The sequence below is a fragment of the Artemia sp. Qi Xiang Cuo genome, chromosome 12, assembly GCF_049724085.1.
Source record: "Artemia sp. Qi Xiang Cuo chromosome 12, ASM4972408v1, whole genome shotgun sequence".
Lineage (NCBI taxonomy): Eukaryota > Metazoa > Arthropoda > Branchiopoda > Anostraca > Artemiidae > Artemia > Artemia sp. Qi Xiang Cuo.
The window spans coordinates 5140265-5157634 of record NC_142805.1 but is presented as its reverse complement, the minus strand read 5'-3'; the positions used below and the strand labels follow the sequence as shown (position 1 = coordinate 5157634).

Below are 17370 nucleotides of genomic sequence, written 5' to 3'. Positions count from 1 at the left end.
TTAAGAGTAAAAAGTGATCGGAGGGCAGTTAGCCTCCCCCCACACTCCATTTATTTTTTTCCCACACTTCATATAGAAGGGGGCATCGTATAAACTTCAAAGGGGACAAACTTTTTTCACTTTGATAGTGTTACTTTGATACCAGTTTTAATACTTTGATGAAGATTTGACTTTTTTTTTAAATTTGATTTCGAAATGAAGAATTTTTAAAAACTTGAAGCTTTATGGAATTTGGACTTTTACAGAGAGAGAAAGAGGCGATACCCAAACTCTTGTTTGTAGTGATTTTTGTTCGTTTCAAGCTTGATTTGCATATTCAATTTAAGTTTCACTCGTTTTAAGAGTTATTTATTCCTTTACATTAATATCTATTGTACGATTGTTTGCATTGATTGTTTATTTAATTTTTGTTTGTTTTAAGTTTCATTTATATTTCAACAGCAAAATATTTTTTTCGTTTTAAGCTTGATTTTCATGTTCAATCTAAGCATTACTCGCTTTAAGATCTATTTATTCATTTATTTTAATACTTGTTGTATTTTTCTTCCTATTATTGTTTATTTAATTTCTGTTAGCTTTGGGTTTCATTTATTGTTAGTTAATCTCTGGTCGTTTTGATTTTAAATTTTAACAGGTATTTGTATCTGCTGAGCTTAACTTTAAAATTGCCTTTACTTTTTTTTTTTAATTAATATTAATAAAAAGACAATGTGACCCTGACAGTCCCTACAGGTAAAGCGGGTTGATCACCCCTCCACATGGTATTATGGTCAAGAATGTTTCAACAATACAAGCCGAACTGAAAGCAATTATATGAAGAATGCGTGATTCAACATTCTGTCAGTATTAATTCGACTTCGCATGAGTCATGGGAGCGTTGAGGCTTTGCGGAGGGAGTGTTTTGAAAGCAGGAGTAAGTTTGGGTATACTTGAAAATTTTGTTAATTTGTTTCACAAAAAGTTCCAGATATCCCTTATATTCAAATTTTACCTGTATCTCTATTATTTATTTGATGAGTTTTATGCCTATTCAAAATGAGAATTAGCTAACACTGGACCCATTTTTGATACAGTTTATCTATTGGCTAGGTCTGACTAGCGGATTCCTATCGACTCTTGATTCACTTGCATTAGCCAATTCCCCTGAAAATATTTATACAAGTTAAAATCTTTGGTGGGTCTTAACTTGCTCTGAAATTTATATAAATCTTCTTTAAAAAGCTAATTCACGTTGTGAATGGGCCTTTAAGTGGTTTTATCATGGTGCTTATCATGTTTATAAAGCATTATCATTTCAATGGAGTCAGTTTGTTCAGTAAGCCTGCCACGTTTAGCTGATTTCCAATAGGAGTTGAATTCTGCTTTAACAGCCAGATTTCAATTCATCCAATAAAAAAAAAGTCTTCAATTTTCACTTTTAAAAATCTTAAGAGGGCGGATAGTCGGTTTGCTTCCGTTTTGAATCGGAGATAAAAACCTCAGTTTTCTGGTTGGGCATAATTTTATTTTAAAATACACAAAACTTCTTGTTTGCTTTTTTCAGATTTTTTATATACCGGTTCAAAATATTCAAAAGCTATGAGGAAAAATAATTTATGTATATTTTTACATGGAAAAATTGTTTAGGTTTAATTTGGCACATTGTTTCATCCCCTAATTCTTATTGGTGTGTTGCTGATTATTTTTTTATCTTGACTTATAATAAACTGTTGTATTATTAAAAGTATCTAAAACTAATAGAATGTACTATTGAGATGCATTTATTGGATACATTTTCTTTTTTTTTTGGATAGGCTTTCCATGGAGATTTTAGAAATTGTTTTATACAATTAGCTAATGGGCCGCAATTCCTATTTGTATAGATTTTAACAGGCCGCAATTTCTACATGTTTATAATGGATTTTAGAAATGTTTTCATTCAGTTAGCTAACAGGCCACAATTTCTATATGTTTATATAGATTTTGGAACGCAATTTCTATATATTTATATAGATTTTAGAAAAACTTTCATTTGATTAGCTAACAGGCCGTAATTTCTATTTATATAGATTTTAACTGGCCGAATTTTTATATATTTATATAGATTTTAGAAACATTTTCATTCATTTAGCTAACAGGCCGCAATTTCTATATATTTATATTGATTTTCGAAAATTTTTCATTCATTTAGCGAACAGGCCACAATTACTATATATTTATATAAGATTTTAGAAAGTTTTTCATTCAATTAGCTACCGTGCCGTAATTTCTATTTATATAGATTTTGACAGGTCGCAATTTCTATATATATATATATATATATATATATATATATATATATATATATATATATATATATATATATATATATATTAGAAAAAAATTTCATTCAACAAGCTAACAGGCCGCAATATCTATTGTGACGACCCTGGATTATTTCGGCTTGTGACCTTTGCTTCCTCCGCCCAAATGTCTCAGGACCTATATACAATTTACAGCACCTTTGGGATACTATTTCCACGCTAAGACTGTTAATATTCGAAGCTCCATATTTTCCTTTCTTTAAAAAAGAAATAGTGTAGAGTCAGGGCTGTTCTGAAGGACACATGCTATACAAATAAAAGTAGTTCTATTAGATTCCTGACTTTATGCTCTTTCCAAATATCTTGGTTGCAGTTTTGACAATGCACCCCCCCCCCTCTCCTGCCCTTGGAATATAAGAAATTTAAAAAATGAAATTCTTCCTTTTTAATTTTGCAGGAATTTTCTGTTAATGAGATTATAATGTTTCCTTCCATTGTCATTCACTTTTTAATGGTTTCTTATAATATAATAAGAAACCATTAGCAATCAGTCATAGACGAAAGTCGAGTTGTGACTAGAAAAACCCGTTTATACCAAAAACTTATGACGCATCACTAAATATAGCTAACGGAGATATATATACAGCATATAGGACCATCAGCGATGTCTGGGTTTATTGCCAGAAAAGCTACCATGATTTTTGTTAACAGCTTAAAATAGGGAATTTAATGGTACTAGGGCACTTATATTATTAGCATGTTTCCTTTAGGAGAGGTAAAATCCTGCTGGGTTGCTAAAAAGGAGAATAAGGAAATACACTGATGTTTGTATGTTTGTTCAAAGAAAAATGTTTAATTAAATAATCAAGTTTGACTTCATTGTTTATTATGTGGTCAAATTGGATCCTTCTAAAAATCTTACCAATACTAATTAACTTTTGTTAATTTATAATTTGTAGTGGTTAATTGTTTTTTTAATTTAAATTTTAATTAATTGTTATTTGTACGATTTGTTGAATTGATATCTGAATAATTTGATTGATTATTGAACAGACAATTAACTTGATTTATTTGATTGATACTAAAGTTGGTGCAGCTTCTGTGCAATTGAAATTTGTGCCAGTTACACCTGCTTCGCAAGCTTCCTGATTTGCAAATACTTATATTTTTTTTTTATCTAACATAGCATGCAGCTGGAATAAACACGAATAAACCCGGGTTTAAACCCCGGGTATATAAACCCGTAATAAACCCGAATTGATAATCTTTATATCAGAGGCAACGCTATAGCGTTGCCTATAGTAAAGGCCATACGACTCCAATGTTTTATTATTGTTTATTTTTTTTTTACCTTTTTAATAGTCAAAAGTGATTGAAGGGCAACTAGCCCCCCCCCCCCACGCCCATCAGTCCCCCAAATAAATCCAATCAAAATTCTGAGGTAGCCATTTTGTTCAGCGTAGTTGATTTACAAATAGAAAATATGTTTTTAAGGAGGGCACTCCCCCACAACCCTCAGGGCAAGGGTTTTAAGTTATGCCCTGTGGGTATATAAGGTTTTTATAGAAAGCGTTCTCGTAGAAATTGGAAAAAAGGCTCATTCGATTGGAAATTCAAAGGGCTAGTGCCCTTTTTGATATTCGAAAGTGATTGGGGGGCAACTAGCCCCCCCCCCCTCACGCCCATCAGTCCCCCAGACACATCCAATCAAAATTTTGAGATAGCCATTTTGTTCTGCGTAGTTGATTTTCACGTAGAAAATATGTTTTTTAGGTGGACACTTCCCTACAATCATCAGGGCAGGGGTTTTGAGTTAAGCCCTGGGGGCATATAAGGTTGTTATAGACGGCGTTATCGTAGAAACTTCAAAAAAGGCTCATTTTATTTGAAATTCGAAAGGCTAGTACCCTTTTTAATAGTCAAAAGTGAAAGAAGGGCAAATAGCCCCCCCCCACGCCCATCATTTCCCCGACCACATCCAAGCATAACTTTGAAATAGTCATTTTGTTCAGCGTAGTTGATTTCCAGATAGAAAATATTTTTGTCAGGAGGACACTCCCCCAAAACCCTAATAGTCAAAAGTGATTGGAGGGCAACTAGCCCCCCCCCCCACGCCCATCATTCCTCCAAACACATCCAATCAAAATTTTGAGATAGCCGTTTTGTTCAGTGTAGTTGATTTCCAAATAGAAAATATGTTTTTGAGGAGGGCACTTCCCCACAACCCTCAGGGCAAGGGTTTTAAGTTATACCCTGGGGGCATTTAAGGTTTTTACAGAAAGTGTTGTCGTAAAAACTTCAAAAAAGGCTCATTCGATTGAAAATTCAAAGGGCTAGGGCCCTATTTATATTCGAAAGTGATTGGAGGGCAACTAGTCCCCCCCACGCCCATCGGTCCCCCAAACACATCCAATAAAAATTTTGTGATAGCAAATTTGTTCAAAGGATTTTATTTCCAGATAGAAAATATGTTTTTTAGGAGGACACTCCCACAACCCTCAAGGCAAGGGTTTTAAGTTATACCCTAGGGGCATACTAGGTTTTTATAGAAAGCAGTGACGTTGAAACTTCAAATCAGACTCATTTGATTGGAAATTCAAAGGCCCAGTTCCCTTTTTAATAGTCGAGAGCGATTTGAGTGCAACAACCCGGCCTTTCACACCCATCATTTCCCAAAAACATCCACTCAAAATTTTAAGATTTTCAAATCAAAATTAGCCATTTTATTAAACGTAGTTTTAAGTTCCTTGAAATTAGGTCTTTGAGTATGAAAACTCTTTCACAGCCCTCAGGGCAAGGATTATTAGTTAAGTCGTGTGAGCATTCTTGGCTTTGTATAGATATTGTTATCGTAGAAACTTCAGAAAGGGCCCATTCGATTAGATACTTAAATGGCTTTTTCCATTGTTCACGGTCGAAAGTGATTCTAAGGTAGCTGCCACCCCTTCCACGCCCACCCAGATCCCCAAAGACATCCAATCAAAATTTTGGTATTGCCATTTTGTACAACGGAGTTGTATTTTCTGGTAATTTCATTTTTGAGCAGGACACTCCCCCCCCCCCCACAGTCTTCAGGGGCAAAAGTTATAAGTTATGTCCGGGGGACATGTATGGGTCTTATGGAAGGAATGCTCGTATAAACTTCAGAGAGGGCCCATTTGATTGGAAATTTAAAGTTCTAGTTAACTTTTTAAGCGTCAAAAGATATTGGAGGGTAACCAGCACAGAGTAACCAGCACATACCCGCCCAGAGTCTCGGGCAAGTGACCCAAAAATTAAAAAAATGTGTGAAAAATTCAAATTTTTTTCAAAATGTGGGGCTAAGCTTAGGCAACGAAAAGGTACTATTTGAAAGATAAAGATGGCTTTAAACGATTGTTTTGCCTGTTATTTCAAGCAAATTTATGGTCCTATGTCAATTTTAAATTCTTGGTCAACCTTCTTAAGACCATAGGCGTGTCTGCCTTGTTTGCCTCTTTTTAAATTCTTGATCAGCATGCCTAAGACTCTAGGCAGGCATGCCTTTCCAAAAACTAACCTGACAAGATTGTGTCCAATAAGAGAGTCATTCACACTCCTGCCATTTACCCGTACCCCAGCCATTTAAACATTTGCCTCTCAATTACTTGGACTATCTGTCTTGGCTTTTCTCTGTCTACAAATACCCAGCCCAGTCTTGATGCAACCTATCGCCCAAAATACTTGATAACTTCAATTCACCTGATAAAAAAGTTGAGGTAACCATTTTGTTAAAAATAGTTCAAAGATCATATAACAAAAACTCCTTTGCGTATGGTAATTTCGTTAAAAATAGTTCAAAGATCAGATAGGAAAAACTCCTGTGTCGACACAATCCCCTCCTCCCCTCCCAGGGCCGGAGCAGGCGTTGTAAGTATTGCACTGGGGGCATATATGGTTCTTATCGACTACTGTAAAGACGAATAAAGTTTCCCTGCAAACAAGTGTTTTGATACTGCCTCCTTTCCTAACTGTAAATAAAAGCCTGCTGCGTCATTGGCACTTTACTGAAAACTATATGCGTCTTGAACAGTCTTGGAAAGTAAAAACAACATCAAATTGAATATTTGATGTATAATAATATTAATTGTTTGAAGATCCATCAGTTCAAGAATTTATTTAACTGTAATTGCATTTTTATTGTCAATACTGTAAGAACTGGAAAAAAAATATTTGTAATATAATCCGTTTTCAGTTAAGCGCCAATGACGCAGTAGGCTTTTGGTTTTTATTTACAGTTAGGAAAGGAGGCAGTATCCAAACACTTATTTGTAGGGAAACTATATTCTTCTCTAAATACTCTAAAAAGAGCTAATAAATTAAACTCAATATTTGATGTATAATGATATTAATTACTGAAAGCTCATCAGTTTTGAAAGCAAATTTAATTACTGAAAGCAAATAAAAATTTTGAGACAGCCATTTTATTAAACGTAGTTTTAAGTTAAGTAGTTTTAAACGCCAGGTTTTAGACTTGTACAGTGAGAGAAGGAGGTCATACCCCAACTCTTGTTTGTAGTGATTTTTGTTCGTTTCAAGCTTGATTTGCATATTCAATTTAAGTTTCACTCGTTTTAAGATTTATTTATTGATTTACATTAATATCTATTGTATGTTTGTTCTCATTGATTGTTTATTTAATTTCTGTTCGATTTAAGTTTCATTTATACTTCAATGGGAAAATATTTTTTTTCATTGTAAGCTTGATATTCATATTCAATCTAAGCATTACTCGCTTTAAGATCTATTTATTCATTTATATTATTACTTGTTGTAGGCTATGTTTTTGCTATGATTGCTTGTTTAATTTCTGTTCGTTTTGGGTTTCATTTATTCTTTAATAGTAATTTCTGGTCGTTTTTAGTTTGAATTCTAAAAGGTATTTTTATCTGCTGAGCTTAAGTTTGAAATGGCCTTTACTTTTCTTTGACAAACTTATTTTTCGGAAAGTTTTTTTTAATTAATTTATTTAAAGATTTAAAGTAATTCAACGAGAAAAAACTACTTGTTTGAACAGAGAGACCTGAGAATGGCCCTTTGGAATATTACTAGCTAAGACGTCTGTTTTATGGCTTAGTTCAGGTTTTTGACCAAGATCAGAAGTAGAAAGTACTAAAGTTCAGTCTATACGTGTAGTTATAATATAGTGTTTTGTAGCATGATGGTCGTAGTATGATAGGATTGTCATGCAAAATTGTACCTTAGATTTGATTCTTCCCACCATTGTGTTGTAAGACTTTCATAATTGGTCTTATTTACTGAGCTTTAACAATTTGTTCTTTGAGCTTAGTCTAAAAGCTGAATTATTTTTAATTTGTTGTATATTTGGTAATTTAGATCAGAACTAAGTGAGGTTTGGCTTTACTATTAGCAATTAAGGTTTCAGTAAAGAAAAGTTTGCTTGACTTTAAATCTTTTTTTAAGTAGATAAAAGTTTCATTTAAAGTAATTTACTAAGCTATTTTAAGTTACTTAAAGTAATTTAAAGGTCTATTTTTGTTCCGCAGGTAAAAAAAATTGTTGGACTTTTGAATCTTTTTTTAAGCGCATAAATGTCTCCTGTTTCAATAATAGAATTGACAATGCTAGCATAATGCGCTATTGCTCTTAATAAGAATAATTTATTTTTAATCTCTGTACACAAAATAATTCACGAAGAAGAGTAGGAAAAAAAAGAGGAAAAATAAAAATGGAAAGAATACTGACAAAATAGCGCACAATTATTGACAACTTTAACTTCAAGTACTCACTCAACATGAGACAAATACTATGACACTTCACAACTTACGACACTAGGCACTCAACAGAAGACATCAGGGATAATTTGACCTTCTATCGCAGTGTTCAGCAGACCTACGTGACAGTTCATCCACTGTTTGGCAAATCTACAAAACACTTTTACCGTCGGGAGATATAGCGTTTACGAGTCCAAATAGGACTCGTAATAGGGGTATCACATAGGGATATGTGATAATAGGGTACATAGAGGTATCACAAATAACACATTTGGTGTGAAAAACGCATTATGTAGCTGGCTAAGGGATCTCATTTCAAATTGACCCTTTACTTTTATTATAAATAAAATTTTACTTGATTTTCTTTTATTATAAAGGGTATAAATATATGGAATAATTTGGATAACGATATGAAGAAGATAGAAAATTTTAGTGATTTTAAAGAAAAATTATGAAGTAAGTATGAATTCTAGTTTTGTTTGTTTTGGACGAAATTAGTTTTGATTTAAATTAAGTTGTAATTTTTTGTTGGTTGGTGAATGTGACCCCACAGCATGAATATGTTATTTAGTTGCTGTCCCTGTAGTATGTATTATTATTATTTTTTATTTATTTTTTCTTTCTTTTATTTTCTCTCTTTTCTTTCTTTCTTTCTTATTATAGTGAATTCAAAAGACGTTCTATGTATGTGTTTTTTTACCTGATTCACTTCATGTCAACCGTTTGGTTTTGGGTGAATCATATTAATTTTTGTATGTAAATTTTTGTTAAAATTAATTAAATAATTCAATGATAATTCAATAATTAAATTATACTCTGGCGAGTACCCCATAAGATATTCTTAGTTTTTCTTTCAAGGAATCAATTATAAACTTTCTTGTGGATCTAATTGGTGTTCCAAATGAAAGGCCTAAATACCTAAGTGAACTTTAAGATGAGATTGCAGCTGGACCGACTTGCGTTGTATCAGTGGGGGCGGTCTTTGGTTCAAATACAAGAAACTCGGTTTTGGAAGTAGCAACTGAGAGACCTATTTCATTCAGTCTGGAGCAAACAGTATCGGCGTCTTTTTGGAGTACATCAAGATTATTAGCTAAAGAAGACTGTCGTCGGCACATGTCAAGTGACTTGCATCGATATATCAAGTGACTTGTCAAGTCACTGACTTTTCATGTCAAGTGTCTTGTCGTCGGCACATGTCGATTCACTTGCATCGATATATCAAGTGACTTGTCGACTTTTCATGTCAAGTGTCTTGTCCTCGGCGCATGTCAAGTGACTTGCATCGATATATCAAGTGACTTGTCAAGTCACTGACTATTCATGTCAAGTGTCTTGTCGTCGGCAAATGTCAAGTGACTTGCATCGATATATCAAATGACTTGTCAAGTCACTGACTATTCATGTCAAGTGTCTTGTCGTCGGCAAATGTCAAGTGACTTGCATCGATATATCAAGTGACTTGTCAAGTCACTGACTTTTCATGTCAAGTGTTTTGTCGTCGCCACATGTCAAGTGACTTGCATCGACATATGGCTCAATTACGCACTGTGGAATTTATCGAGTGACTACTCTGATTGCATTATTAAATAGTGAAGGACTTAGAATAGAACCTTGCTTAACGCCTCGGCAGACACGAATACGACAGCTAGCAGTACTTTGCTAGCGTATTCGGACTGAAGCCTTCTAATACCACTTTTATAGGCGAGTTCACACGAATGTAATAATTCAAACCTAAGGGGAATTGTAGTTTACTATCAATTAGTAATTGAAACCTAAGTAGAACAGAAATTACAGTGAGTTTTAGTTGAGCTGAAACTCGGGCTAAAAGGGCTTTAATTGGGCTACAAGGGCTTGTAAACAAGAAAAGTTTTCGTTTGGTTCTTTTCATGATTCAGTGTGGCAACAAAGAAGAGAATATATCCGTTTATTCTGCTTCTAAACAAAGACAAAATTGTTTTGGAGTGAAGAAGGGAGTCATCAGCGTTTGAAATATCAAGTGCACAAACATAGAGCAATGCCATATTCAGGAGGGTACCATGTTTGAACCCCCCCTCCCCCCCGTAATTTTTTTCTGATCCGTAAAAAAAGCAGCAAAAATGTATTAAAACTAAGTTTTGATGCGTCTTGCAAAGATTTTGTTAATGCTTTTGCAAAGATCTTTATTTTTCTTAGGAATATGTGTTACTATACCGTCACAGAGCGAATCAGGTATATGCTGCTGGGTGATACAGGCCTGGGAAAAGTTGGCAAGATATTCTAACATTTTGTCCCATTTTAGAGCCATTGTTATGTTATTTGTTATTGTTATTGTTATTTTAGATAAACTGGTATTGTTATTTACTTGTTTCCTGTGCTATTTTCATCATATACTTTCTGTTTTTCAAGATAACCCCTTTTTTCAAAATAGGTTTTCTAAGAAGACCTCTGAGAATTACCCTTTCGATCAAACATACCAACCGGAATTCAAATTACTTGACGTCGCTTGGTCGTTTTTCCTGGATGAAACTCAACGCGCATGCTTAGCTGAGCTTGTAAACTGAGTAACTATTTAAAATCTAAGAAAAACCCCAAAGAAAAAAAAAGAATAGCCTATATATGTAAAATTGAAGATAAAATAAAAGTTCAAAATAGGGATAAAATCCTTTTTAATAGACTGTGTATAGAAAATTCACAAAAAATACCAGATATTTCGGTCACATATACAGTGACCGTCATCAGTAGTAAAATTGTATCTATGTAAAATTGGAGATCTACTGAACTGTGGTTTCTGCTCCCTCTTTGAAATAAAGGATGTTAACTGGAAACTCTTAAGGATTAGCTTGAGAAAAAATTGTCCATTTGATGGAATTGACTATATGAACCACATATTCGAAATGTCCAGAAATTTTTGGTGTTGTTTTTCACTGTCTAATTAAAGAATCAATCCTTATTTGAACTGTTATTTGTACATTTTTCTTCTTTATGCTGCGTATACATTACACACTTTTTTACACTACTTTTTTTTACTTTTTTTATTTTTTTATATGCACCACATATTCGTAAACTCCGGGATATATACATCACCATGCGGCAACATAGCCTCGGTAAATGGAAGGTTAGATAAATGGCTTTTCAATAGTTCCTAACCGATTAACAATATTTGCGGTTTTATTATTGCAATTTACTGCAAATTATATCCTATGTTATTATTAGATTTTATTTTAGGTTATTGAGATTACAGAATACCGCGCCCAGTTGTACGAGTACTTGAAGGCAAGAATGACAGCTGTTGCACCAAATTTAACAATTTTGGTTGGTGAATTGGTGGGAGCTCGACTGATCTCACACGCAGGTTGGAATCTTAAATTTATTTGTTAGAAAACTATTGCAAACTAATATTAACGGCACATATAAGGGCTTAAGCTGAACTAGCCGGTGCTTCTGGAAAAGAAAGAAAAAAATGTAATGGATGCGCAACATAAAAGGGAAAAATATATAAGAGAATAATAAGAGAGAATAAAAACTATTTGTTGAATTGGTTGGTTGGTTATTTGGTAGAAGCTCGACTGATCTCACCCGCTGGTAGGAATCACACATTTATTATTAGAAAATGATTGTAAACAAATATTAAAGGCACATATAAGCGCTTAAGCTGAACTAGCCGGTGCTTCTGGAAAAGAAAGAAAAAAATGTAATGGATGCGCAACATAAAAGGGAAAAATATATAAGAGAATAATAAGAGAGAATAAAAACTATTTGTTGAATTGGTGGGATGGCTATTTGGTAGAAGCTCTACTGATCTCCCCCGCTGGTAGGAATCACACATTTATTATTAGAGAATGATTGTAAACAAAAATTAACGGCACATATAAGCGCTTAAGCTGAACTAGCCGGTGCTTCTGGAAAAGAAAGAAAAAAATGTAATGGATAGGCAACATATAAGGGAAAAATATATAAGAGAATAATAAGAGACAATAAAAACTATTTGTTGAATTGGTTGGCTGGCTATTTGGTAGAAGCTCTACTGATCTCACCCGCTGGTAGGAATCACACATTTATTATTAGAGAATGATTGTAAACTAATATTAACGGCACATGTAAGCGCTTAAGCTGAACTAGCCGGTGCATCTGGAAAAGAAAGAAAAAAATGTAATGGATAGGCAACATATAAGGGAAAAATATATAAGAGAATAATAAGAGAGAATAAAAACTATTTGTTGAATTGGTGGGTTGGATATTTGGTAGAAGCTCTACTGATCTCACCCGCTGGTAGGAATCACACATTTATTATTAGATAATGATTGTAAACAAATATTAACGGCACATGTAAGCGCTTAAGCTGAACTAGCCGGTGCTTCTGGAAAAGAAGGAAAAAAATGTAATGGATAGGCAACATATAAGGGAAAAATATATAAGAGAATAATAAGAGAGAATAAAAACTATTTGTTGAATTGGTTGGCTGGCTATTTGGTAGAAGCTCGACTGATCTCACCCGCTGGTAGGAATCACACATTTATTATTAGAAAATGATTGTAAACAAATATTAACGGCACATATAAGCGCTTAAGCTGAACTAGCCGGTGCTTCTGGAAAAGAAAGAAAAAAATGTAATGGATAGGCAACATATAAGGGAAAAATATATGAGACTAATAAGAGAGAATAAAAACTATTTGTTGAATTGGTTGGCTGGCTATTTGTTAGAAGCTCGACTGATCTCACCCGCTGGTAGGAATCACACATTTATTATTAGAGAATGATTGTAAACTAATATTAACGGCACATATAAGCGATTAAGCTGAACTAGCCGGTGCATCTGGAAAAGAAAGAAAAAAATGTAATGGATGCGCAACATAAAAGGGAAAAATATATAAGAGAATAATAAGAGAGAATAAAAACTATTTGTTGAATTGGTGGGTTGGCTATTTGGTAGAAGCTCTACTGATCTCCCCGCTGGTATGAATCACACATTTATTATTAGAGAATGATTGTAAACTAATATTAACGGCACATTTAAGCGCTTAAGCTGAACTAGCCGGTTCTTCTGGAAAAGAAAGAAAAAAATGTAATGGATAGGCAACATATAAGGGAAAAATATATAAGAGAATAATAAGAGGGAATAAAAACTATTTGTTGAATTGGTTGGCTGGCTATTTGGTAGAAGCTCGACTGATCTCACCCGCTGGTAGGAATCATACATTTATTATTAGAAAATTATTGTAAACAAGTATTAACGGCACATATAAGCGCTTAAGCTGAACTAGCCGGTACTTCTGGAAAAGAAAGAAAAAAATGTAATGGATACGCAACATATAAGGGAAAAATATATAAGAGAATAATAAGAGAGAATAAAAACTATTTGTTGAATTGGTGGGTTGGCTATTTGGTAGAAGCTCTACTGATCTCACCCGCTGGTAGGAATCACACATTTATTATTAGAGAATGACTGTAAACTAATATTAACGGCACATGTAAGCGCTTAAGCTGAACTAGCCGGTGCTTCTGGAAAAGAAGGAAAAAAATGTAATGGATAGGCAACATATAAGGGAAAAATATATAAGAGAATAATAAGAGAGAATAAAAACTATTTGTTGAATTGGTTGGCTGGCTATTTGGTAGAAGCTCGACTGATCTCACCCGCTGGTAGGAATCACACATTTATTATTAGAAAATGATTGTAAACAAATATTAACGGCACATATAAGCGCTTAAGCTGAACTAGCCGGTGCTTCTGGAAAAGAAAGAAAAAAATGTAATGGATAGGCAACATATAAGGGGAAAATATATAAGAGAATAATAAGAGAGAATAAAAACTATTTGTTGAATTGGTTGGCTGGCTATTTGGTAGAAGCTCGACTGATCTCACCCGCTGGTAGGAATCACACATTTATTATTAGAGAATGATTGTAAACTAATATTAACGGCACATGTAAGCGCTTAAGCTGAACTAGCCGGTGCTTCTGGAAAAGAAAGAAAAAAATGTAATGGATGCGCAACATAAAAGGGAAAAATATATAAGAGAATAATAAGAGAGAATAAAAACTATTTGTTGAATTGGTGGGTTGGCTATTTGGTAGAAGCTCTACTGATCTCACCCGCTGGTAGGAATCACACATTTATTATTAGAGAATGATTGTAAACTAATATTAACGGCACATGTAAGCGCTTAAGCTGAACTAGCCGGTGCTTCTGGAAAAGAAAGAAAAAAAATGTAATGGATAGGCAACATATAAGGGAAAAATATATAAGAGAATAATAAGAGAGAATAAAAACTATTTGTTGAATTGGTTGGCTGGCTATTTGGTAGAAGCTCGACTGATCTCACCCGCTGGTAGGAATCATACATTTATTATTAGAAAATAATTGTAAACAAGTATTTTATTTATTTATTTATTTCCCTCAAAAACGAGGAGTATAAAAGATAATTAAATAAATCTTCAAAAATCCAAATAACACACCATCAAACATAGCAACAATTTACAAGTTGCCCAAAAGAAAACATAATCAAATGCAACAAATAATAATAATGAAATCATGCACTTTTTAAACTATAGAAAAAAAAGGAAAAAGATTATGAACATAAAGTATATTTTCAGCTTTACGGTAAAAATTATTTATTTTTACCTTGGCTATTTCCAACGGCTCTTTAATTTTAAATTTTGAAACTAATTCAGTATTACTAAAGGAAATTGGAAAACCAAGTAAAAACTTACAATAATTAAAATAACAAACGCGAATTGCTGAAAAATCACAAATTTTAAAATCTCGAAGAAGAAGGGAAGGATAAAGAACATGCGGGAGGGCTACTGCATTAAAAAGAGAACCTAGAATTTCACGACGATAAACACCACGTAGCCGTATTATGGAACCAAACGCCTTTCTAATATTTTCTTGAATATGTAAAATTAGCATCGACTTAGAATCACGAGCTGAAGCAGAATAAGGTAACCCAAGATAAACAACAGCATCAGAAACCGGAAATGATATATTTCTATCGCAAATTAATTCAGCTCGGTCATTAACATTAACGGGAAAATATTGACATTTTTTAATACTAATAGAAAGGCCACGAACATTAAGCAGACTAGAAAGGGAATTAAAATTCTTAATTAGACTAGCTTTAGAACGTCTCAATAGTATAATATCATCAGCATATGCAAGAAAAGACACATCCCGTCCCCAAGAAATAAGGGTTGTAGATAAAGAACGAAGACACTCCGCCAGACATGCGTTAAAAATATAAGGAGATAAAACCCCACCCTGTCTCACGCCCCGACCCACGGAAATTGGATTAGAAAGAGAATCAGAAGTATGTGCAAAAATTTTTATCCTAAGCCCCGAATACCAAGATCTAAGAACTCTAACCACAGAAAGGGAATCCCACCAGAAATAAGAGCTGAAAGAGCGGAAGCATGCGAAATATTGTCAAAAGCTCCTTTTATATCAATTAAAAGTGTATAAAGTGGAGAGCCAGTAGATCTTGACTCCTTAATTATAGTATCAAACGTTGCATGCGCATGGTCGCAACCCATTCCTTTTTTGAACCCTACTTGATTAAGACCAACATCCAAATAATCAAAAAGATCCTTTATACATAATTCAAAAAGTTTACCAATCATAGAACCCTTCGTTATCGGCCTATACGAATCACAAGAACGGAGATCTCTTTTACCAGATTTTAGAATAGGAGTTACCACCCCAATCCTAAAAGACGGAGGAACATTACCAAACTTGAGAATAAGATTAAAAAAAGTCAAAAGAAGAAGAAGAAAAGAAGTTGGAGCAAATTTCACATGATTTGAAAAAATCCCATCATGGTCATTAGAGGATTGTGGCTTTAATTTACGGCATGCACCCAACAAAGAATCAAACGAAATAGAAAAATCATGCGAATTAAAAGAACTGTTTAAAATTATATCAACATGCGAAAGTTGTTCAGGATCATCACAAGATTTCGAAAGGTTTGCAAAATGAGTTTCCCACTCAACAAGAGAAGGGCCATTCTTTTTAGAAGGTTCTTTAACTCTCTTTGTTGAACGTAGAGCTTTCCAAAGTTTCTTTTTATTCATATCAACTTCAGACGAAGCATCCATTAGCAAGATATTATTATGACGACGAAGCTCCAACTGGAAAATTGCCTTCTTTTTTTTCATGCATAGAAAAGCCGGATGAAGATCACGCGGTTTTCCACTATTTTTCCAATGTCTAAAAGCTAATTTAGATTCATGATTAGCATGTACAAGAAACGGATTTGACGACCAAAAAGGTTTTTCAACATTGGGTTTACACTTTTTAACTCCAAAAGTTTCTTTAGCACCATAATTTAAGCAATGTAATAACTGAAGATATATGCAGTTAAGCTCAAGCTCTATGTTATCTTTATGACACTTCAGAATATCAGGTACAACTACTTTTCGAGCTAAAGAATCAACTATATCTTGGTAAGCCGGAATCAGTTTTTCATCCCAGATAATTCTCTCAAAATATTTAGGGCGAATTGGAATAAAATTAGAAGCAGAAACAGAATCATGAATTACAGAAAACGATGTCAAAAACTGAATAGGTAAATGATCACTTATCGGGAAATCCGGGATAACTTTTACAATAATAGATGGGGAAAAATTACAAAGAACATGGTCAATATTACTCTTACTCCCACTCCAATGAGAATAAGTAAAATCAAGTGTCTTACGGCAGATATTAAAATTTGGTAAAGACGAAAATAAAATTGTGCTACGTTCATTTACACTATCAAGATCACAGTTAAAATCACCAAAAATAAAAATACGTAAACTCTAATCTAATAGGGCAATAAAGCTACTAAGTCTATGGCAAGCTGACGTAAAGGCTTCAAAAGACGAATCAACATGATAGTCAGTAGGCAAATAGCAATTGACCAAAACACAATCAAAAAGTTTGCAGGCAAGAAAAGACTCATCAGCACAAGATAAAATAGCACTAAATTCTTTAGGAACAAATGTAGCAATGCCACCCGCAGGGCGGCCTCCGGTAGGCCTCGCAGGAACGGTAAATATATCATGTAGACTTGAAAGGGAACTTAACATATTCAAAGAATGGTCCAACAAATGATGCTCTTGCAAACATAGTATTGAACTATTTCCAGAAACAAATTCATTCAGCACTACAAATTTGCCAATGACTCCATTCGAATTAAAGGACGTAATCGTAGAACCAATATTCATTTAGAAAACTTTTTCATAGCAGGGCAACTGAAACTGTAAGACGGGTGGTTAGTTGAGTTGCAATTTGCACAACAAATGGGGTTAGTACATGGAGTATTCTTCGTTGATCTATGATTTCCACTGCAACGAGCACACTTCAGAGTAGAAGAATCA

General features: G+C 33.8%; 1 protein-coding gene across 1 annotated transcript in view; it reads left to right on the top strand.

Moving 5' to 3' along the window:
* The window catches only part of nop5 (nop5 ribonucleoprotein), a 124664-nt gene that overhangs the window by 30938 nt on the left and 76356 nt on the right, over window positions 1-17370 (top strand). The window contains exon 6 of the mRNA XM_089098483.1: window positions 11243-11369. Within this exon, the coding sequence (XP_088954609.1) occupies window positions 11243-11369 (127 nt within the window). The remainder of the gene's footprint in view (window positions 1-11242; window positions 11370-17370) is intronic.